This window comes from Rana temporaria, chromosome 3, assembly GCF_905171775.1.
Source record: "Rana temporaria chromosome 3, aRanTem1.1, whole genome shotgun sequence".
Taxonomy (NCBI): Eukaryota; Metazoa; Chordata; class Amphibia; order Anura; family Ranidae; genus Rana; species Rana temporaria.
The window spans coordinates 439,483,442-439,508,281 of record NC_053491.1 but is presented as its reverse complement, the minus strand read 5'-3'; the positions used below and the strand labels follow the sequence as shown (position 1 = coordinate 439,508,281).

Genomic DNA, 24,840 nt, shown 5'->3' with positions numbered 1-24,840 from the left:
CGCTCAAAAATGTGAACAGCGTTTGTTAGTGTGTGTTGGGTCTGTTACCGGTAACCTGATTGGCTGAAACATTGCTGTGATTGGATGCCTGAGAGGACGGAAGAAGACAGGGAGGACGTGCAGAAGACTGCCGCTGGCCCGCTGCGAGACAGGTAGGTGCCGGGCAGCATCTGATGGGGCACAGTAGTGGCAATTGATGGGCACACTGGCAGCATCTGATGGGGAATACTGTTGGCAATTGATGGGTACAGTGGCTGCATTTGATGGCACAGTGGCGGCAATTTATGGGTACAGTGGCTGCGTTTGATGGCACAGTGACGGCAATTGATGGGCACAGTGGCTGCGGTTGATGGCACAGTAGCTGTGTTTGATGGGCACAGTGGCTGCAATTGATTTTTTTTTTTCAGTTTGTGCCCCCCCAAAAAAAATTTAAGCACCAGCCACCACTGTGTCCCAAGGTGGGGGCTCAGGTAGTTCTGAGATAAGGACAAAACTTCCGAGGGCTGCCTTGATGTGGCTTCACCTGTTTATTTGGGCTTTTTGCTCTGATTAGCTGAATAGTGTGCTGGGAAATTCTTGCATTGTGCAGTCTTTTCATAGCAACATAAGGATCCGATAAACGGCAGTTTTCATTCGGAATCTACACTGAGGTTAGGTCAGTGTTTACCAACTCCAGTCCTCAAGGCACACCAACAGGTCATGTTTTCAGGATTTCCCTCAGATGAAACGGCTGTGGTAATTACTAAGGCAGTGAAACTGATCAAATCACCTGTGCAAAATAATGGAAAGCCTGAAAACATGACCTGTTGGTGTGCCTTGAGGACTGGAGTTGGGAAACACTGGGGTTAGGTTATGTGGTCACCATGTCGAAAAAGAGGTCAGCGGAGTTCTTACTCAACCTAGTCAGCTGTGGACAGAGATCACACAATGAACATGGGAGACTCGGAAGGTTGAAACAGATGCAATGTATTGTTCATGACTGTCCAGAAGCTGTAATCCATGATTTTGGTAAGGTACATAGAACAGTGCAATGTGATAACAACAATCTCATAAAGAACGACTCTACAATTGGTCTATATTACACCATAGAAATATACAGAGTATGCAGCTATATGTCTCACCAGGAGCACTGACAGTATCAGCACCTCTCAAACCTGAGGCGCCCACCCATAGATTAAATGTACAATCTTAACATTATAGTATGTACAAAAAGAAAACAAAATAACTTTATTTTTATATTTATATATATATATATATTTTTTATTCATTTTAAACCAATCACTCTCAGCTAAAATTAAAAAAAAAACTGTACAAGAATCATTAAAAGGATTCAATTGAGGCTTAAATCCACCTGTTGCTGGAATCGGGAGCTTTATTCGAAGCCGCTACTATCCAGCAGAGCAGGGGGACAAACACCCGGCAGCCCCAGGGAGGCCTACAGCGCTTTATCGGTTGTACGGTCTCTCTGGCGCGTCTGGGGTTCCTTTACATCGATGGCTAAATTACAAAGAAACAAAACCTACAGTACTGTGTACAGAAATGGCGTTTTTTTTTTGTTGTTGTTCATTCATTTTCCACACAAACTTTTATTTTTTTTGTTACCATGACATATCTTATTCCTAACAAGTAAAATATATTCCACACAAGATGGCTAGGAGACGTCACAGCCTCCCTTCTATAGGTAGAGATGGCCTTATAAACTGACCATTTCGAAACACATGGGTGTGGCAGTTGGAACAAAAAAAAAAAGGCAAAATGTCAAGCAGTAACACCATCGATCCTTCACAAACACAAAATCTAGACTAGATCATAGTATTGCCAATAGAAATGCAGCAAAGGGGCTTTTACACCACCAGAAATGGACCATGATAAAGTTTAAGGCCCAATTAAAATGTCAGTTTAAATCTGCTAAATACTTACAAGGTCTATCAAAACAAAAGGTGCGCAAAGACATACGGGTCCAACACAACCCTTACAGAGTGAGGCCGGGTTCACACCGATAGGACACGACAGTCATCCAACTTTCATCCTACTTTGCTCTGCGACATTGATCCTACATCGGTCCTACATCATGAACAGGATGCTACTTTGATCCGACTCTGGGATTGTTTTGATTGGTCAAAGAACAAGTCAGACTATCACCGAGTGAGATAAATTCCTTTTACCGCTGCTGTAATCACAATGTCGGATGTCAAAAGTGGGATGGTAAGGACAAGGCTCCTACTTTGGTCCGACTTCAATGTTATTCAATGGGCTGAAGTAGGATCAAAGTCAGACCAAAGTAGTACAGGGAGCATTTTCAAAGTCTCTCCGACTTGTGTCGGACCGGTTAAGACGGCTCCCATAGGGAAACATTGATTTTCACACGTTATGCGACATGAGCTCCCAATGTCGGAGCGTTTGTCGGACAAGTGTAAACCCAGGCTACAGCCCCGTACACATGATCGGACTTCCATCGGACAAATCCATGGAATTTTGTCCGAAGGACGTTGGTCGTGAACTTGTTCTGCCAACATACACGAAACTACGTTGTTTTTCAGCTCTTTACTGCCACCCTTTGGCCAACTTCTACTACTGTTGTCTGATGTTTAGCATTGGTTCGGAGAATGCGTGTTTGAACTTTGGATTTTAGTCTAAAAGGTTTGTGTACACACGATCGGATAATCCGACGGAACACATTTGTTGTCGAAAAATTTGAGAGCACGGAAATTCCAACAACAATTGTCCGATGGAGCGTACAGACGGTCGGATTATTCGACAAAACACGTCCGTCACACAATTGTTGTCGGACTATCCGATCGTGTGTATGGACCTTAAGAGCTAGAGCCCTCAATGAGCAGGATGTTCTAAAATGTTCTGATTGCATGTTGGATGTCTGCAGAGGAACCACTGCTTCCACAAAGAGAGCAAGGCTCCTTCTCTGCAGCATGCTGGCTGGGGACAGGTTATTCTTCACAGGTTGTGGCTGCTTTCTAAAGGAAACAAACCAAGACTTTGAGCATCTTCTGTTTTGATTCACCGAGAATAGTCTTTCTCAACCGTCGTAACACAGAAGAACCCTAGAATTTTTTTTTTGGCCTTGCGGAACCCCTGCTAAAAAAAACTCTTTTCACTAAGGGCCAAACACCCGAATGATTTTCTGCTTGAAGCTTGTAGCTCCAATATGCAACAAAATCCCTTTCATTTCAATGGCCCCTGGTCACATCTGAGCATTTTTTCGTATGTCGGTCATTCAAAAAAGTACATGAGCTTCTTTTAGGCAGATTGTCCCCATAGACTTTAATGGAAACGTCTGAAAAACACTCAACGTGAGTTTTACAAGCATTTTAAGAGCACTTTGTTGCATGTTTTCTGACAAAACAGCAGCTCTCCACCCCTAATCTCTCCCCCTAGCGCTTTCTATTGGCTAAAATAAAAACACCTGAAGCTTGACTACACGCATAAAATGCTTGTAATATGCTTGCAAAACTCTCATAAAAAAATGCCTGAAGATCACTCTGCTCAGTTGTGAACGGGGACTGACAAGGAATATAGCCACTAAGCCATGGGGTAACAGTTTCTTGACCCAGCCCAAGTGGTTGGAACAGAAAAAGGACTTTATGTCTATGGGAACTTTGTAACCTCTGAAAACACCCTCAAGCTTACAGTATATTAGCTTAATGGTCATTGGAAAGAATGCTCCTTACATTTGTAGTTAGTTAGATTTCCCCCTAAAGATAGCTAAAAAGAGTATTGGTTTAATTCGTAACTTGTCCGAGAGGCACAAATTACTGACTGCTCAAGGAACCCCTAGCAGCCTCCGGAGGAACCCTGGTTGAGGAAGTTTGACCTGTAATGTATTTAGCTTACTAAAACTAAAAGCTCAATTGCACTTTAAATTTGTAGGATTAAACCAAACTCGCTTCATTGACCCAATTTGTTCGCATCCACCTTGAATTCTAGGCTTTGCCCATCATCTTCCCAAACCCTACCTACCTGATCACAAAAGCACACCTATTCTGATTTTGCTTTTAAAACAAAACAATAAAGAATCCAAGAACTTGGGGACAGTGAAGATCAAAAGTTGATTTATATAAAAGAGCTTTTTAGGCAAATAAATGTCAACATATTAGAACTGCACTTTGTGGAATGGGGGCATATTTTCTCTGGACTGAAGTTCCTTTGCAGTAGTTCCAAAGAGGAACACTGCCAATTGTTGGCTACAGCCATGGCTGAAAGCAGAAAAACGTTCTATACAAAAAAAAAAAAAAGAAAGTCTGATGTTAAATATATAACTGTCTGCACAGATACAGTATGGGCATTATAACATACACAATTGTGGTGTTTAATTGGCAGCTCTTTTACATAAAATAACTTGTATTTTTGGTTTATTGGCTCTTCAAAACAAGTGGGTGAGTGAGAAACGTTATTAGACAAACAACAAGTTAGGATGGCTGGGGTGTAGGCATGTATATTATTTTATGAACATGAAATCATGCATGACCCACAATCCTTTGCCATGTTACTGTGAAACAAAAGTACCCAATTGTAAAGTAAAAAAATGTGTTACCAGCATTTTCAACAGCAGCTTTTTGCTCAATACAGAGCACGATTTTTACCATACGGTTGCCTATGGTGTGTATATTATAGTTGTGTATTGTGGAAAGGTTAGTGAGCATTTTCTATATTATACTTTCAGGTATCCACTATAACGTTGGAACCATGTCTCCTTGGCTAAAACACAACACTGTGTGTAAAGGGTCCAGACATCTTTTGGCCAGTCTCTACTACTCAGGGGAACAAAAGGTCAAAGACATAGTACAGTATGGAATAGGCATATGGAAAAAGTGGAGCAAGCTCTCCAGTAAATGAGAAAGTGCCCGCATATCTCTGCATAATCAATAGAGTTCATGTACTATCTCTAGGCCTAACCTTTGCAATCAGTGCTCAAGACCATCTGATGTAATAGTTTATCTCTATAAATAGGCAGATTATCTCACAGTTGCCTTTTTAATTGTTCAGCAATCTGACTCCATGAATGGGTTCCCCTACTCCAAAGGGTCAGGTCTTCCCACTAGCACATTACTGTTCTGCCCAACCTGCCACAATTATCCCAATTTGGGCAAATCCCATACCCCCCCTCTCAACCCCAGATTTTCAGAACAGATACGGACACCATGGACTTCCTCTGTGCATCCTAGTTGTTAAGTGGTTGCTTTCCCCAGTTTTTGGTAGCAAGGTGACTAACCGAAGGGCTGGGTATGGCCAGTCTTGGTCTTGTACTGCTCCTGGAGTTAGTGACGCCATTCGAGTAAAATAGAGGTAGATACTGAAAACCGTTTCCATTATATTTCTCATAACTCTCTATGACTCCTAAAACTCCACTAAAGCAATTAAAGCTTATGAACATCCTAACACACTAGCTCTATTTTATAGCCTGACTCTTCCCTCTGCACTTCTGGGGGTTTAGTTGCAGGATTATATATATCTTGTAGCGCGTAAATTTTTTTTTTCAGGAGAATACATTTAGGCAAGGTGCTTTGCAAATCACCTGACACTGCATAATTAACATCCTATGGGCCAGACAGCCAATTTATACTGCCGAATTCTGGCCAAAAAAAAAAAGCTCCACTCTCAATGAAACCCTTCCAAAGCCCTGGTGAAGTGGCTCATAAGACTATTAAAAGGTGTTGGTATTACAGTTCAAATAAAAGTAAATTCTAGAAACTCGGAACTTGGATTTACTTAGCGCTTTTCATCTTTAACGCAAAAGAAAGAACTGTCAGTTTTCCCGAGCAGTTTCTCTTGGCACCAACACACAATCCTTTGCCTAAAACATACAACATTCACATCATTTGCCATAACCAAGCAAAACGGGTTACAAATGATGTTTCTGGAGTGCCAGGTGACTGAATTGCAATCTGTGAAAGAATGTAAATGGTCATTTAAATATACTTAAGCTATAACAATTCTTTTTTAAATATCTGCCTGAAGGATGTGGACAGAAATGTACTTGTGATTATTTATGGAACAAGAGAAATGGACCTTTGTACACCCGGAGAAATGGCAATAAATTTCACATGACAGATTATGGCCATCGACTATTTTTCATTTTAATATTGATTATTATTGATTTCACGTTTTCTGGGCTTTTCACGATTAAAAAATAAATAAAAAACCCTAATCATATTTGAGTGGATTCACAACCTTTTTTTAAAATTTTTAATAGGCAAAATATGAGCAGATTTAAAGGAAAAAGTTTGTGGTCACCTGACCATCACATCTAGTATATGGCCAAAAGTTTGACTATGTTCAGGTGTTATTCATGAAAGGTTCTGGTTATACTATTCATTATACAAAGATATTTTAGATAACTGCATGCTTTCAACCATGTGGCAACATTTTTGGGAAAGCTCTTTTCTACGCCCCTGTGTACAAAGCCACCTCTATAATGACATGGTTTGAAAAGTTTGCCCACTTTCAGTAGCCTGCACAGAACCCTGACCACACCTCTAAACGCTTTTGGGCTGAACTGGATTGCAGATTGCAAACCAGATCTTGTCCAACACTAGTACCTGATTTCACAAATGCTTTTATGGCTAACTTGGCTGAAATGTCCACAAGACACACTCCAAAATCTAGTGGAAAGCTTTCCCAGAAGAGTGAGGGCTGTTATTTTGCAACTCCATAAGAAAAGCCCATGGTTTTGGAATGTGATGTCCAAAAAGGTCATACAGGTATGATGGTCATGCGTCTACAAACTTATGGCCTTATAGAATGTGTTAAAACTGAGGCCTGAGATAACCAACACCACAATATGGGTGAAAATGCACATGTGAAAATGACATAGTTAGAATATATGTGATGATATAAAAAGCACTAGGCCAACCCCTCTTCCTACACCAGGGCCTAACTGGACTAAGCTACTAGAGATAAGCATAGCATTCCACACCAAATTGAACAAACCCATCACATATTATGGTGCTACTGTATTTTTTTTAAAGATTTCCCATTCTTTACAAATACCTATGGCTCAAAATACACGAATTGACTGAAAAAGGTCCACATTAATCCACAGTACTGGTTCAGCAATGAAGGCTAGACTTCCTTTTGTGTCTTTTTTAAGATTTCCTTATCTCTTCTAGGTCCACCAAGAATGTCCAAACCATTAGATAAGGGGAGACATTTTCATTTTTTTGTGCCTTATCACCTCCTTTGCTGCTGATGTGACCAGAATATAACCAGGGTTAGGACTCCATAACTTGAGTGGTATGAAGAATGCTCACAGTCCTCCCTTTGACTACAGGCTGATCAAATGAATGAGTTGGGGAACTCTATGGCTCACTAGATCGAGGGTTACCAATGTCCAGAGGTAATGCACATTTTCACTTCACCCATATGCTCACAGTTCTATTTAAAGAGAATATCCAATAACAGTACTGTGATAGAGCATGTTGTCAGCAGTTCTTAATTTTCCTTCCACAATAAAATTCCCGAAAATGACTATGTTAAGAAGAGACATTAGCATGATTAGCAAACATACAGAACATACAAAAGCAAATGGCTGATCTATTCCTTAATACAGGTTAGTGTCCACAGAAAAGGCTTAGTTCATCTTAAATAGGAAATAAAGTGCAAACCAGAGACCTTATATACTATGACTTCTATACAAGAATTTATGACTAGAGAATTTTGAAGACTCTATACAATCTTTACATAAGTGATCATCTTCATAATCTGTATATATATTTATATATAAATATTCATACTGTTATTTTTTCTTTACAATCCTAAATTGTTCTCAGAACTTCTGTTAAAATACTTAATTGTTGTGTTGAAGGTACCACCCTCCTTTCTAGTTCTCGTCCTCTCAGAGTAACAAGAGCAGCCAATCGCATTAGAAAATGGAAGGGGCAGGTAACTCCAGCTTGGTAACCAACGCCAAAAAAATACTTAAGTAGTATGAGCAAAAACAGCTGTAACTGGGTGTACATTTCCTTTAAATTTCAAAATCAAGACAGCTTTTCTCCAAGGTTATAGGGATTGCTCCGACTTGGTCGAAGCTTAGCCGGCTAATTTTTCTCTTAAATATAGTGAAATCCATCTTCAAACAGCTATCTGTGGTGTAAAGAGCAGAATTACTTGTCCCAGCAAAGCATAAAACACTAAGGCAAAAATAAGCTTTGACAGCTGAAAAAGTATAGCTGGAAACAAGAAAAAAAGTCCTAATAGGGTGGTTAAAAGTCTTTATGTCGGGCGTCACTAAATGGCGGAACACGGTCTGGATCTGGACTGCTGCGGTCCCACCATTTAGGAGCCAGTTCTTTCTCCCAGCCTTCACCACTGTCATTACCACCACAGAGCGGGAGTCAGGATAGTTCTGGATGGATGGTGGGAGCAGGAGCTTCCAGTGTTACTTTTCAAGTTAGTCATGAGGTGATTAGGTGATAGGATGCAGGGCAGCCCTAGCAACCAATCATCAGCTTGTTATGAAAAGTTAACTTTGGCATCTCCCGCTCCTGCCTGTCCTGCAGAGTGTCTGTGATGTGAAAGGGGGGCAGAGCTGCAGGGGTCCACGATGTGAAGGGGGGCAGAGCTGCACAGAGCTGTGATGGGAAGGGGGTCAGATCTGTAATGTGAAGGGGGGCAGAGGACACCACTGCAGGGGGAAAGGTGCTGTGGAAGGACACTGCTGTGTAAAAGGGGGGGTGTGAAGGTGGAAGGTGAGCAGAAGACACTACTGTGGAGGAGGGGTAATGAGAAGGGGGGGAGGGCACCACTTTGTGGATAAAGGGGTCTTGATGTAAAGGGGGGGGGTAGAGGATGTGAAAGGTGGATTGTGAGAAGTAGGGGGACTGAGGACACTGATGCAAGAATGGGATACAAGAAAAGGGAGGCTATGATGTAAAGGACCCGAGTCATCACACAAATACGTGATTCAGACCACTTCCGTAAGAACATTTTGGGGCTGGTTGCAATGCATCGGCTGGTGTGCTGTGGGGCTGAGATTAGTTCAGTGATGATGCGCTGAGCTTGGCACATTGTTCGGTTTCCTTTCTTTAAACAAACATTATTGAGATCTCAAGAAGTTCAATTTCTGGCTGTGTGGTTGAGGCAGTGGATTGCCTCGCACTGCGCTAAGGAAAAAAAAAAGTACTGCACGCAGTACAGTGCACTGTGCCCGCACACCACTGGAACATGTTGTGAACCAGGCACATAGGAGAGGAGACACTTTGCCTTGTCCAAGTGGTGGGACGAACTGGCAATACAGTGGTGTGACCACTGCGAATTTGAATTCAATACCCCTGCTTTAGACCTTGTACCAATGCCATCACTAGGGGGCAAAGGGTAACAAAGTGTTGTTAGAAAGTTTCCCTAGCCTTTCATATTCGATCATGACTGGAGTGTACCTGTACTACGAGAATGATCTTAACTAATTATAAGAACCACTTAAAGTGATGGTTTTCAGTCATATTCAAACCTAACAAGTTTTGGCACCAGTAGCCACTCACAATCTCTTCTTCATTCACCCATGTAGCACAGGGAAGGATAAAAGGAAAATGTGGCTGCTACAGCACCAGGAGCAACTCTCCTTTCAGAGAACATCCATAATAAAGGCCAATTTCCACCACAATGCAGCTGTTTTGCTCTACTGACTTCCTGCTGTTCAATCCCAGATGAACATTACTTTGTGCACTCACATGCTCACAATGGATCTCATTTATGAAAAAAACTAAAGCCAATGAAATAGAACCGTTTTTGCTCATATACAGCACTGTGCTGGCCTAGATTCTCAAACCTGACTGGTCGCTGGAAGCAAAACCTCTACTTTCATTGGCTATAGTTTTTTATTTCTTAAATTAGACATTTTGTCCCATGATTCCCTGGGGGACACCCAACAGTTTCCACACACACCACCGTATAATGATATTCTTTGGAAGGATGCAAAAAATCATGCAGAAATATGCTAAATTAAAATGAAAGAAAAAAAAAAAAACATATCAGATGATAAAAAAAATTAAGATTTTTGTTCATTCTCTTCACAGCAAACAGCCCTTTCACATAAATGATAAAACACACACAGAAAGACTTCTAAGACTATGGCAAATCAATTTTGGCTTAAGGCAAAACAGAATTACATATAAATATACATATGTTGCAAAGTCTGGAAGCTGCTTCTCCAGAACAGGTACAGAAATAAGATCACACGTAGGAGAACTGGAGTGGTTGGTGCAGTTGTGGCCAGTTGGTCCACGGACGCGCTCACGAATGAAGCTTTGGGTTTTCATACTGGCTCCCTGCTGTTTATTTTGACAGCAGATACTCTTCGGAAACTGGCCAAATATTGTACAGGGAGTGTATAGCAGCAAAAAACTGATTGAAATAGCTTGAATTTGGACGGCTCAAAGAGAATAAAGACTGTATCGATGGGCATTCGCCTGCTTCAGAACTCTTTTTTTTTTCTATACAAGTCTATAGGAAGCTAGATCATGTGAAGCAAGTGAAATACACCTACAATGGATTGTGAATGATCTCAGAAGCATCTCAAACTGATTTTCCCATCAAATCCTGTCAACATGGGCAACATCAACATTTTTCAGAGCCTTCCATATCGGAAACTCTCTTTCCCAGCACAACCGGCAGTCAAGTGTATCATTTTTTTTTTCATTTTTTTAAGACACATCCGATTGGTCGTTACAAGTAATAAAAACAGTTCTTGTACAAATACACTGATATGGGTCTCCTCTCTGATCAATTGTCAGCTGAAGAAGTAATATTATAATTAGCTGTTATTACAAAATGTTCTTTCTGCCCGTATGTCTTACTTAACATCCATGTTGCTGGACCCAAAAACTTTGCATGAGAGTAGAACAAGACTTAAAGCGAAGCTCCACCCAAAAGGGGAAGCTTCATTTATCTGCTGCCCCCCCCATCCGGTGCCACATTTGTCGGCTTTCAAGGGAGGGGGAATGGGTACCTGGTTACGCTTCCAGGTGAGCTAGCTGCAGCGAGGTCACCTGAAAGTTCCGCCCCTCTTCAACTTGGGCCATTCACCTGCGCAGTAGGGAATCGGCTGTGAAGCAGCAAGGCTTCACTGCCGATTTTCCTTACAGGTAATGGCGGCGGCAGCACCCGAGAGTCAATGGAAACATTGGCTGGGGTGTCGACATCGCTGGATTCCAGGACAGGCAAGTATCCTAATATTAAAAGTCAATAACTTCAGTATTTGTAGCTGCTGACTTGGGGGGGGGGGGGGGGTGGACCTTTGCTTTAAGTGCACCTATCCTTATTGAGGGCCATTTTAGGAGTGTGTTGTGCTTGTGCTGTGTTAATTGTTTTAATTTGACTTAATAAAGCAGGTAAGAATTAGAACTTCTGTCAAATGTTATTACTGTATGTGTTTTCACTGGACAGATTTCTCCTCATTTCTTGTCCTGGTGACACCAGAAGAAGAAACAAGAGGGTTTGTGGGTCAAGACAACACAGAGCAATACAAACCTTTAAAAGGTGTTTGATTTCCTCTTCTTAATGCCTCGTACACACGGTCGGACTTTTGACCGTGCAAAAGTCTGCCGTGAGTCCGTCAGAAGTCCGACGGAAAGAAAGAGAACAGGTTCTCTATCTAAGATCCGTCAGACTTCCAACAAAAAAAGTCTGATAGAGGCTACACACATCTCGACTTTCCGAGAAAAAAAGCCTGTCTGACTTTTTTTCTTGGAAATCCGGCCGTGTGTACGAGGCATTAGAATGTAATCCCTCGTACTAAATAAATTTGCTTTTGCTGCTGTCTCTGCCTCATTCTATTGCTTTCTATCCCTAGGATATCAGACAGGAAGAGATTGAAAATCCGCCCCAGCTAGGACACAGACAGCAAAATTTACCCAACAGAGGTTAACTAAACTTTCCTTAATCAATGCAAAACTGAAAAAAAAATAAAAGGTTTTGTTTGGTGTTGTGCTTTAAGGTCTTTAAGGCTAAAGAATATCTCATAGGGCAGCTAAAATAGAACAAGTGATCCAGTTGTTGGGAGGACCGAAAAAGATGAGGAACCAGTGGTAGATGTTTTTTGAGCAGCCCCTTAACAGGAGTCAAGCGGACTGCACGGTTTTCCTGACAAATAAGCTGTAGGGGTCCAACTAGATATGGGGTAGGTAAGCTTGGCACTCCAGCTGTGGTGAAACTACAAATCCCATCATGCCTCTGGAAGTCATGCCTGTGGCTGTCAGTCTTAATACCTTTCTTTCTTTTTTTTTAATCAGTAATAACCCCATGCGACTTTTAGTTGCACAACAGCTGGGGTGTTAAAGTTGCCTACTAGAAGTAAAACCTAGATGTACTGGATATAAAACTTTAGGCTCCATAAACAACCTCTTAGACCACAATGCACATCGGTGAGATGCACTGAAGAAAACCTAAGGACATGACACAACCGGACACTGAGCACAATTCAAACTGAGCATATGATGAAAGATGCATAAGCCAAATTTTAGTATGTCAAAGCAATCGGTAGATTTACATATACATGCAGTTGACGGTCTATTTAATTTATGACTTTTCCTATAGAAAATCAGCTTGGCCTTTTGATCCTACCCTTTACAAAGCTCCTTGATTGGCCAACGAGGCCTAAAATTGAAAGGCTAGCATGGACGCATAAGGAGACTGGAAGGGACAGGACCAAGCTCACCTTTTATTGGAAAAATTATAATTTCAACTTCTTACATCTATGCATCCACCCAAGCTTTTGGGAATTCAGTTTTTATGGCTGTTCTTATCTATTTATGCATTTATTTTATCATCTGCTGAATTTGATTTGACCTAGTTTGTAACAAGCTTACTTTAAGTCTTTAGGGTTCTCTAGTATGGGATTTTAGTCTGTACTTGTATTGCCAAATCCAAGTATCTTCCTATTAATTTTTTTTTCTTAGACTGCCCTAAATGTTGATTAGCAATATATTTTTTGGTGAAATACACTCAAGACCAGAAAAGCTCACAGTGGCCGAGAAACTCATCCAATTTTTAGATTTGGGTCTAAAGACAAAATAGGAAACCCGAGAGTGAAAAACACAAATCATGTAGAATGTCAGTCTTTCATAGAAGCAGCTTACAGATATGCAAACATTTTGGCAACAAAGACATTCAAATAAATAATACAAAATATATAAACATTATTAAAACAAAACATATATAAAAAAAAAAAAGCAAAAGAAAAAAAAAACTGCTGGTGAAAAAAATTAAAATATACATTTTATTTTTTTCTACCCTGCAGTTGCTTTTACAGCTTGCCGTCTCCTAAAATAAAAACCTCCTCAGTGTATTGACAGCGTGTGCAAGAGAGAAAAAGGAATAAGGGTAAGGAAGACCGTCGGCAAAGCTGCAAGAGGCTCAGACAATTACAATCTCTCTGTCTCCCATATCAGAACATCCTAGCTTTTCTTTTATGCTTTTTTTTTTCTTTTTTAAATCAGCAAACACCACAATTTTTGCAGTTCTATGGCATTGAAGTGGATTTTGTGAAAAAAGGTGATCAATAAATTAAATGCATTTATAAAATAATATATATATATATATATATATATATATATATATATATATATATATATATATATATATATATATATATATATATATATATATATATATATATACTTTTGAGAGATTTAAGATAAAGAGAGAGTTGAAGATTGAAATAAAATATTACTTTTTTGTACCAAAATAAAATATATATGTCTTTTGGAGGCTATAAATTTCCACATTCTTTTTACCGTTTGGCTACCAAACAGAGGGTGATTTCGAGTTGGGTTCCACCTGCCTCTCTGGCAGTGGAAAGGTCAGTTCTAGAACATTCCACCTCATATGAACAGAACACTGTGAACCCCTTGGAGAAGGTGAAAGTAAAGCCCTAACACACCTCTCAACATCGGTGCTGCCATTTTGTTTTACCCAGAAACCTTTGCCATGGGAGCGCCAATCTGCCACACAACAAAAGACACAGAGATACAAGTACATAAAAGGCACACACCTTTTCCACAGTCTCTGGAACCCTACGTCACTCTCAGATGGAATAAAACACTCTGAGAAGTAAGCTCAGCTTGGCTGAGACGGTAGGTTTCTCTTTGTTTTACAAATTAAAAAAAAAAGTAATTTAAAAAAAATTCTGCTCAGTCCTTGATGGGTACTTTTGTTCATCCCCCCAAAAAAAGCAAAATTAAAAATAAAAATGGCTTTGTCATTGCATGCGCAAAAATAGGAACGGAACTTGGTTTCCTTGTTGCATCCGTTTGAAAGGGAAATAAATAGTTTTTTGTTTTTCAAAAAAAAAGAAAGAGCACTAAAAAAAAAAAAAAAAGTAAGAAAAAAAAACCACATAGATTTTTTTTTTTTGTAGAGAGTGTGTTGTAACTTACTTATGGCAACAAACTCCTATTCTGTGCAAAGTATCGGAATCTACAGTAATTGTGTTTGTTCCCCTTGAGAATACAAAAACAACCTTCAAAAAAAAAAAAAAAAAAGACAAAAATAAATAAATATGAAACTGGAAATTAAGCACATTTTGATCTCCATGTTTAAAACATGTCTTTGTGTGTTATTAAACGTCTTAGAGTTAATTGTCTCCTGTCGGTAAAGTTCAGGATTCCGCAGAAGATGTGTCGTTTAATTGGTCGTCAGTCTGTTCTGGTGACTCTTCCTGTGTTGTGGGGTCTTCTTCAATGTCCAGCTCAGGTTCTAAGATCTCAGGTGTTTGGAGCGCACAGCCCTCCTCCTCCTCAAAGCCGCCGTTCCGGTCCCTGTCAGATTCCTCCGTTTCTTCCTCCAGTGTCAATTCAAACTGGAACTTTTCCATACCGGTTTCATCATCTTTGTCTGAATCATCTGGTGGCGGGGATGGGCTTTGAGGTATCATGCCTTGGTACCAATCCCGGTTGTCCTCCAAGGTGTCCAGGATATCCTGAGCATCTGGGTGAACAAGATCCGCCCAGGTCTCCCACAACGGATGGACAATGTAATCAATAAAGCCAACCTGTTGATGTACAGAAACACATGGGATGTAGACATTGTATAAAGGGTTCAACTGATTTATAATAATTTATAATATGGTTGCATAACAGAACCTCACTGCAATTTCAGCCCTTTCGTTTACTGGTCATTTCTGAGCACCACAGCTAAAAACTTGTGTCTAATCTCTGAAAAACAACCAGATCCCCCTAGCTTGCATATGTAAATCGAATTAATAAGACGCCACCTATGTACAAATTGACTTATACCATTAAGGGATGTCCAAAAAAAATTGATAAAATTTGGTTGAGTTGGATCTCTGCCGTTTCAGGCAATAAGATGCTCTGGTGGCTCTGATCCAGATAGGTCATTTGTGTGCCTTATAACTTGCCTATATTGGATATCTTACCTTATAGTGACTGTAAAGGTTCAAAATGTTTTTATTTATTTTTTAAATAACAAACATGTTATACTTACCTCCGCTGTGCAGCTCGCTTTTTTACAGAGTGGCCCTGAACCTCGTCTTCTGGGGTCCCTCATCGGCTGTCTCGGCTCCTCCCCGCATCAGCTAACCCCGTCTGGGAAGCGCTTTTCGCAAGGGGTTTACCTTGCAGGAGCGCTCCCGAGTCCAGCATTTGCGTCCATAGACACGAATGCCAGACTCGGCTCTGCCCCTCGGCGCCCGCATCATTGGATCTGATTTACAGCAGCGGAAGCCAATGGCTGCGCTGCTATCAATCTATCCAATGAAGAGCTGAGAAGACCGGGCCGAGATCAACCTCGGTCAACGCAGGATTTTCGAGGGCTCAGTTAAGTAAACTGGGGTGGAGGGGGGGTTGGGGGGCCTGTAACTTTTGGATGTTTTTACAACGGGAAGGTTTACAACCCCTTGAAGTTGTGCATTCACCAGCTGTGTATTAAGATTGTACTTATGATGGGCTTTGTAAATGCTATTTGTGTACCTTTTGAAGGCAAATGCCTATATATCAGTATATCTTGCTGGCCTGTCATTGCGTAGCCTGTTTGGTGTTATAAGTTTTGTTAATGGTAAAACTGATAAAACACCATTAAAATAAAAAAATATGTTTTACATAATTACATTGGTCCAGCTTTTAAGTCAACAACTACTACCTAAAAGTTGATTTCTCTTCCATACATGACAGGGCCTATTTGGTATTGCCGTAAGACATTCAGGACAAAGACTGGGCATTTAGGGAGGGAGGATTTTGTATCCAATATGGAAACGTACCTGTGATTTCTCAACAGAGGCAGTGTGCTTGTCACACATAGGACTTATCTCCATCCCCCGCTCCCTCTCCTTGTCTCCCTGTCTGAAGAACTCCTCCAAGATGCGGTCAGTCCACTGACGGTACAGTTCCAGTGGTTTGGTCGGGTTGCTTAGATCCGCACAGTGCACCATGTTGCGAAGAACCTGTGGCAGCAGACAGACAACAAAGCAATCAGACACATGATCAACTTAAAGGGGATCGTTCATCTAATGAATAAAGCAATGCTGAAATAGGTAAAAACAGCAAGAAGAAAATAAATACACGTGAATATAAAAACCAGCACAGTTTGCGGATAACAAAATCCATCAATTCAAATCAAAAGTTTGAGGTGTCACCAATACAATGTTTTCTTTCCTAGTCCAGATGTGGACAGGACATGCTGAGGCTGTGTAGCCATACTATATACAGGACAGAAAATTCAAACTTCTCCATATGTCTTGGTGAAGTGACACAGAAAGGGGCTCAGATCTTCATAAGGGATAATTTTTTCTGTTACTTGGGCATTTCACATGCACAGTGTTCTATGTCTAGTTTTTTACTTAGTTGGGTTTACCACTTCGTTTACTTAGCCTTGACAGACGGGAAATATGCATGAACTTGCATGGAAACAATTGTGTTGGCCATGCTAACCAGATTTTTCCTTTCATTTCCTAACCTGCCCTAACGGTCAAGAAAGGGGCAACCCAACTGGTTATTATAGCCAAAGGGCCAGATTCACAGAAAAAGTACGCCGGAGTATCTGCTGATACTCCGGCGTACTTTCAAATTTGCCGCGTCGTATCTTTATTTTGAATTCACAAACAAAGATATGACGGCATTTGGCTAAGATCCGACAGGCGTACGGCTTCGTACGCCTTCGGATCTTAGGATGCAATACATCCGCGCCCGCTGGGTGGAGTTTGCGTCGTTTTCTGCGTTGGGTATGCAAATTAGCTGTTTACGGCGATCCACGAAGGTACGCGCGTTCGTCGCATTCTCTTACGTCGTCGCTAGTCGGCTTTTCCCGTCGCAAAGTTACAGCTGCTATTTAGGTGGTGTAAAAATAGACAGCCCATGTTAAAGTATGGCTGTCGTTCCCGCGTCGAATTTAAATTTTTTTTTTTTTGCGTAAGTCGTCCGGGAATACGAAAGTACGTAACGCACGTCGCCGTTCAAAACATTACGTCATTTCGCGCAAAGCACGACGGGAAATTTCAAAACGGAGCATGCGCAGTATGTTCGGCGCGGGAACGCGCCTAATTTAAATGATACACGCCCCATTTGAATTAGGCGGGCTTGCGCCGGACGGCTTTACGCTACGCCGCCGCAAGTTTACAGGCAAGTGCTTTGTGAATCAAGTTCTTACGCTGAAAACTTGTGGCGGTGTAACGTAAATGGGATACGTTACGGCGCTGGATTTCTACATGAATCTGGCCCAAAGAGTTCAGACACATTGAGCCCCAGTAATGGGTGGTTTATTCTTTATAAGACTCAAGCTTTCTGTTCCCCATTTGCCATATTTAAAAAAGGAAACTTTTCCTAAAAAAGAAAAAAACAACCAAAGTTATAAAGTAGTTTCCTAAAGTGTCACTAAACACTATCAATAAATGCTGTATTACATGCTGTTTATACTCGGTCACTATGAGATTTGTTTTCTGTATTCTGCAAACAACCTGGTTGATCCTGCTGCTCTTCATCTCCCCCTTCTGTCCATGTCCCCACTGCAGTTGGAGATTTTGCAGAGCTGTGTTGGCAGCTCTACACATGCTCAGTTTTCAGTGAGTTTCTATGCTAAAGCATTTCCTCCATAACACATCTGAGCAGCCCATGTGGCTATAGAATCACACAGGTGGCCGTATACAAAGTGGTAAATGACAGCCCACTCCCTCCCTTTTTCATTCCCACTAACCAGCTAAACACAATGGGGGCGGGATATTACATGTAGATTGATGGAGAAGTCACCTCCCTCTTATTCCAACACACAGGCTGTGGCTGACAGAAATCCGCCCACACCATGTTATTGCCAAAAAAGAATAAAGGTTTGATTTCAAATATATATTTGTAAGAAAATTTAAAACAGTTTATGGATATTAATTTCTTATTTTGAAGGCTGTTTGAACATGTTACCAGAAGCAGAGGACTAGAAGCTCGTCTTTCCACTGTTTACCTGCAGACAGGCTGGGAAAGATCTGGGCCATGTGACAGCTGTATATCGCTGAGGAAAAGGGTACCTAGATTTGTTTTATTTTAGATAAATAATTACAGTACCACCATATACAGAAATAGAATGGACAATACAAATTAAACAGTGTGTGTTTAGTATCACTTTAATAATAATTAATTAAGAATTGCTTTGAATCTGCAGCCTCCGTTTCCAAAAATATGTTTCCTTGGCAATACTGTAAAATTATTTTTTGCTAATGTGATTGACCAAGTACTTTTCCTATTTACTTATTCTCCGATTAGAGTGCAGAGACTGACAAGGCGACTGTAGAAGGGTTACCCTTGAAATTGGCACAGGTACAAAATGGCTTATTTTATCCATAGAACAAAAGCAGGTAAGAACTGAAAAAGAATTTGCACAAATACATGCCATGCATATAACGGACCTGCAGAGAATTATCTGACTATCTGAAAAAAAGTTGAATAGCACTTTGTTACCTCCATATTTATAAAAGACCATTATCTAAACATTGCAACATGAGCGGAGTAGGTTTAAAAAAAATATTACAGTTCATACTGTAAGCACATTTACACCATGGGCCAGATTCACGGCGGAGATACGACAGAATATCTCAGATACTCCGTCGTATCTCTCAGAGTATCTATGCGACCGATTCATAGAATCAGTTACGCATAGATAGCCCTTAGATCCGACAGGTGTAATTGTTTTACACTGTCGGATCTTAAGATGCAATACCGCGGCCGCCGCTGGGTGGAGTTCGCGTCGTATTCCAGCGTCGGGTATGCAAATTAGCAGTTACGGCGATCCACGATGGATTTTCGCGTTCGGTATGTCGTCGCTAGTATAGTTTCCCGTCGCAATTTTAGGCGTCGTTTGACCTGCCCTAACTTTAGACAGCACACGCATGTGCTGTTTAAAGTATGGCCGTCGTTCCCGCGTCGAAATGTAAAATTGTTTTTGTCTTGCGTAAAACGTCCGGGAATACGAAAGTACGCTACGCACGTCATCGCCGTTCGAAAAAATGACGTCACTTCGCGCAAAGCACGGCGGGAATTTCGAAACGGAGCATGCGCAGTAGGTCCGGTGCGGGAGCACGCCTAATTTAAATGGCACATGCCCATTTGAATTACGCGGGCTTACGCCGGAGGCCGCCAGCGTAGGTTTTCATTGCAAGTGCTTTGTGAATCAGGCACTTGCGATGAAAACTTGCGGCGGTGTAACGTATCTACGATACGTTACGCCGCCGCACTTCTACGTGAATCTGGCCCCATGTGTTCGGGGGGAAGAGGTTAGACGAGATAACAAGATTCTGCTTTTGATGGAAAATCTTTAAAACACACTAGAACAGTGATCTCTCTTTGTCTAGCCCTTGGGGCACCATTCCTCCTACTGATACCTACGCAGGGACACTATTCCTTCCACTGATACTAACAATGGGTATCAGTGGTATACACATACAACAATGGGGTGCTATTCCCCCTTCACTGACACCAACAATGGAGCACTATTTCCCCCACTGAAACCAACGATGGGGCACTATTCCATCCCACTAACACCAACAATGGGGAATTATTCCTCCCACTGCCACCAACAATGGAGCACTATTGCTCCCACTGACACCAACGAAGGGGCACTAATAATTCCTATAATACTAAAGATGTGATATTGTATACTCCCACTGATGCCAAAACATTTTCTACTCCCAATGGCCAGCCCCCCTAAGTCTGAAGCATAATAAACTGGCCCTTTGCTTAGAAAGTTTGGAGACCCCTGCACTTGAAAATCTGTAGGGCGAATGAAGGATGTTCTTAAAATGGTTTGATATTTTGTTAGACAAAATGCACTTAAGAATTTTCCATTGATACTGCCAATCTAGAGTTTGGTGCTAACACTTATCTATTGTTTGACTGGCGAACCTGCAGGCATTCAGTAAAGACATTGTTAATGTAATTCCTTTCAGGAATTTGTCATTTTATAGCTGGATGTAAAAGAGAATGGGACCATGGAGGATCTGTACTGAGGTACACATAATGGAAATGCCACGTCACATTTTGTATAGTGCTGTGTAGTGGCTGGAGCTCAGTGTATTGCAATTACAAGTAGGGTTGTCCCGATACCTATACTAGTATCAGTACCGATACTGTGCATTTGCCCGAGTACTTGTACTCAGGCAAATGCTCCGATGCTTCACCCGATACCTGGACAGTCAGGGTGATCAGTGCGGTGGGGGAGTTACAAGCACCGATCACCGCTGACTGTCCCTGTATCCTCATTCAGCCCCCCTCCGTTCTGCTGCTGTCCCCCTCCATGCTGCCGTCTCCCTCCGTGTCCCCCTCCGTGCTGCCGTCTCCCTCTGTGTCCCCCTTCGTGCTGCCATCTCCCTCCGTGTCCCCCTTCGTGCTACCGTGTCCCCCTCCGTGCTGCCCTATCCCCCTCTGTGCTGCCCTGTCCCCCTCCGTGCTGCCCTGTCCCCCTCCGTGTCCCCCTCTGTGCTGCCCTGTCCCCCTCCGTGTCCCCCTCTGTGCTGCCCTGTCCCCCTCCGTGCTGACCTGTCCCCCTCCGTTCTCCTCCTCCATGTGTCAGGATGGAGAGTGGAGGTAGGAGCTGGTAAATCCGGCTCCTACCTTTTCCGAATGTAGAGAGTCAGTAACCACTTACTCTGTCCATTCACATAACTGAAACATCGTAAACTGTGTTTACAATGTTTCAGTTTATGAATGAAGAGAAGCTGCTGTCTTCTCTCCATTCATTTTCAGCGCAGCTGAAGCTGCAGAGAAATGGACTGGGGAATCTGTGTCCCTAGTCCCATTCCCTGTCTCAAAGGGGAGATGTCAGAGGTCTGTTAAGACCCCGGATATCTCACCAAAGCCCCCCAACAGGGCTGATAAAAAAAAATTGCAATAAATACAAAAATGTATTAAAAAAAAAAAAAAAACACACTGACACTGTCCACACCCCACCCTTTAAAAAAAAAAGAAAGCATTGTAAAAAAAAAAAAAATGGATAAACTTTTTTTTATTTAAATTGTAAAAAATAAAATAAAAAACTACTGATACATGTGCCACTGTCACGTGAGATTAAAAAAAAGGTTCGGTAATCGGTATCGGCGAGTACTTGAACTGGGTCCTAAAAAAATGGTATCGGGACAACCCTAATTACAAGTATAGGCTTTTTCTCCGAAGAGGGCCTATTTTACTGTTACAACAAAACAGGTATACTTTAAGTCCATGTTACCACCGTTGTCTATAGTGTGGCTATGTATAACTGGCTTCCTGTAGTATAAAATGCAAAAAATAGAGACTACATCAGAGCTCTATATTCCTCCGAATACCGACCTGTATCCTGTCTGTGTAGTTATCCAGCAACAAGACACCAGAACTGGTCACCTTTTTGGTCTCCACCATGGTCTTTAGGTCAGCCAACAGGCTCATGTGTTTAGACATGTCGGTGGCTAGAACCTGATAGAAGAAATCAAACTGTCAATTTTGGAATATATTTTCCCTTATACAGATCCTCAAGTTCAATGTTAGAGACAATGGAAAACATACATATGGTGATCATCATCTTGAGTTGTCCAACTTTATTAGCAGAGCGAAAATGATCAGTCATACAAAAGATAAAAAGTTATGAAGGGTAGTCTGTTGGCCAAAATGGCTACTTTAGCTTTAAAAATGTGTAGGGCTCTTGTTTGACAGCCTTACCTACACAGTCTGTTCAAATACACTCGACCTACTTACCTTTATTTTACATCAGCATTTATTCTAAGCCAGGGACGTGCAGTCAGTGGCTGGTGAGGCACTGGTTAGTATCAGAGCCAGATACACACAGTTTACATATTCACAAATTACGTATTTGATTCTCATTAGCTACCAACGGTCCTGATTTTATTAAACACTTGAGAACCGCGCTATAGACGAAAGACTTCCACAGCGCAGCTCTCAACTGCTGGGTGGACGTCCCTGCACGTCCTGCTGTTTACATTCCATGTGCGTGCCACGGGAAAAAACTGTGCCCGGCGTGTCACGTGATGCCAATGCGCGTGCCTGGCGGCCGTGATATGCGCCAGGTACTCACGATCAGCAGTTACAGAGGCAGGAAGTGGAGCTCTGTGTGTAAACTTGGAGCACCATGTCCTGTCAGGGAGAGAGGAGACCGATGCTGTGTTCCTTGTACAAAGGGACACAGATCGGTCACCTCCCCCAGTCAGTCCCCTCCCCCTACAGTAAGAATCACTCCCAGGGAATACATTTAATCCCTTCCTCGCCCCCTAGTGTTAACCCCTTCCCTGCCAGTCACATTTATACAGTAATCAGTGCATATTTATAGCATTGTTTGCTGTATAAATGTGAATGGTCCCAAAATAGTGTTAAAAGTGTCCGATGTGTCCGCCGCAATATCGCAGACCTGACAAAAATTGCAGATCGCTGCCATTACTAGTAACAAATTAAAAAAAATCATAAATCTATCCCCTATTTTGTAGGCGCTATAACTTTTGCGCAAACCAATAAATATACGCTTATTGTGATTTTTTTTTTACCAAAAATATGTAGAAGAATACGTATCGGCCCAAACTGAGAAAATTTTTTTTTTTTTAATTATTCTAACAAAAAGTAAAAAAATATTGTGTTTTTTTCAAAATGTCCTGTCTTTTTTTGTTTTTTAGCGCAAAAAATAAAAACCGCAGAGGTGATCAAAGAAAGCTCTATTTGTGGGAAAAAAATTATAAAAATATAATTAGGGTACAGTGTTGTATGACCGCGCAATTGGCATTCAAAATGCATCAGCGCTGAAAGCTGAAAATTGGTCTGGGCAGGAAGGGGGTTTAAGTGCCCTGTAAGGAAGTGTTTAAAACAAGTCCTTATGTCGGTTAAATTTGTAAACTATGAGAACTAATGAAAGTGCCATGTATAATCTATATAATAAAAGAATAGAACCTAAACTATTCTCCGATTATATATAGCACCTTCATTATTTCTCGAAGGTTTATTAATTTAAAGCGGGGGTTCTGCGCAAATACGTTTTTTTTTTTAAATATTAGTCTCCCGCTGTTCACATAGCATATCGTTTACTCACCAGTCCCATTATTGCAGCCGCCAGGATTTTCATTTCCCCGAAAAATATATTTTATAAAAACATAAGATGGACATTTCCATCTTAGTTGTGGGCACTCTGAAGCCCTCCAGTATTTACTTCCAGGATGCGGAAGTTTTCCATGAGTTAAAATGACGGAATTGTATCCGCCCTCGTCACGTGACCGTCACATGACCGGCTGCAGAGTCATGTGACATCTAAAATCTCGCGAGAATTGCTCTGCTGCTGGTCAAAACAGTATTCTCATGGTCAGCGTGACGAGAGACTCGTCATCAATCCCATGAATCAATGCGGCGATCGGAGACCAAGCGGCACGCCCAGTCCCGCACGATTGAATTCAGGAAGTGCCTGGTTCATGAGCAAGATATAAGGTATGGAAAAGTTTTTACATTTTTTAAAGTGCGAACTGTGAATAGACATACTGAGCACTTCTGTTTAATAAGAAGTTATAAATTTGGGTGAACCTCCACTTTAACCAGTATAAGGACTTGTTTTAACATATGTAAACCTCCTCCAACTCTAAACATGTAACCTGTGAACATTTTTAAAGTGTTGCCTATGGAGATTTTTAAGTATTGAAGTTTGGCGCCATTCCCCAAGTTTGTGCAATTTTAAAGCGTGACGTGTAGGGTATCTATTTACTCGGCGTAACAACATCTTTCACATTATACCAACATTTATTTTAAATTTATTAGCAGACAAAAAGGATTTTTAAATACGGGCACAAACCTTTATTTACGTGGTCACATGGTTAACATAAGGCATTGTTTCGGAGGCTCCGCTACGTTGCCTTATGTTTACCATGTGACCACGTAAATAAAGCGTTGGACCCTTTTTTGTGTGCTGATGACATTTGTTCACTTGTGTCCATTGACATCATTGAGTCATCAAGCAAGGGCATTTTCAATTCCACATGGGAACAAAAATAAATTATCCGCCTTGAAGGAATGGACTTGGCAGATCCCTTTTAAAGGCAACCTGTTTCTAGAAAAAAAATAACTGCTGTAGACATCTACAGGTGCAAATAACTGTAGCAGCTTCAAAAAGCCTTTAGATATGGCCAAATGCTGTACCGTTATGACTGGCGAATCAACACTTCCTCATAGTGCTGTAACTTGCTTGCCACCTCCCTGTCTCTTGCACATTCTTACTGGCAAGTAAAGCTGTTCCTCACAGTGATAGACAAACAGTGTGTGGCGCAGGACCTTGCAACTGTTCCTAACAGAATAGCCTGGAATTTGGCTGTATCTTCAGGGTTTTTAATGGATTTAAAGGTGCCTGAACTTTACATCCGCAGCATGTTTTTAATCTCTTTAACTCACC

The 24,840-nt window shown here is 41.4% G+C and overlaps 1 protein-coding gene across 3 annotated transcripts in view; it reads right to left on the bottom strand.

Moving 5' to 3' along the window:
* Positions 1 to 13,636: 13,636 nt before the first annotated feature.
* PDE4A (phosphodiesterase 4A) overlaps positions 13,637 to 24,840 on the bottom strand; it is a 114,020-nt gene continuing 102,816 nt past the window's right edge. For all 3 annotated transcript variants that reach the window (XM_040346417.1, XM_040346418.1, XM_040346419.1), the window contains 3 exons: positions 21,762 to 21,884; positions 16,223 to 16,405; positions 13,637 to 14,998 (listed from right to left, as the gene is read on the bottom strand). In XM_040346417.1, the coding sequence (XP_040202351.1) occupies positions 14,606 to 14,998; positions 16,223 to 16,405; positions 21,762 to 21,884 (699 nt within the window). In that variant the 3' untranslated portion in view covers positions 13,637 to 14,605. The remainder of the gene's footprint in view (positions 14,999 to 16,222; positions 16,406 to 21,761; positions 21,885 to 24,840) is intronic.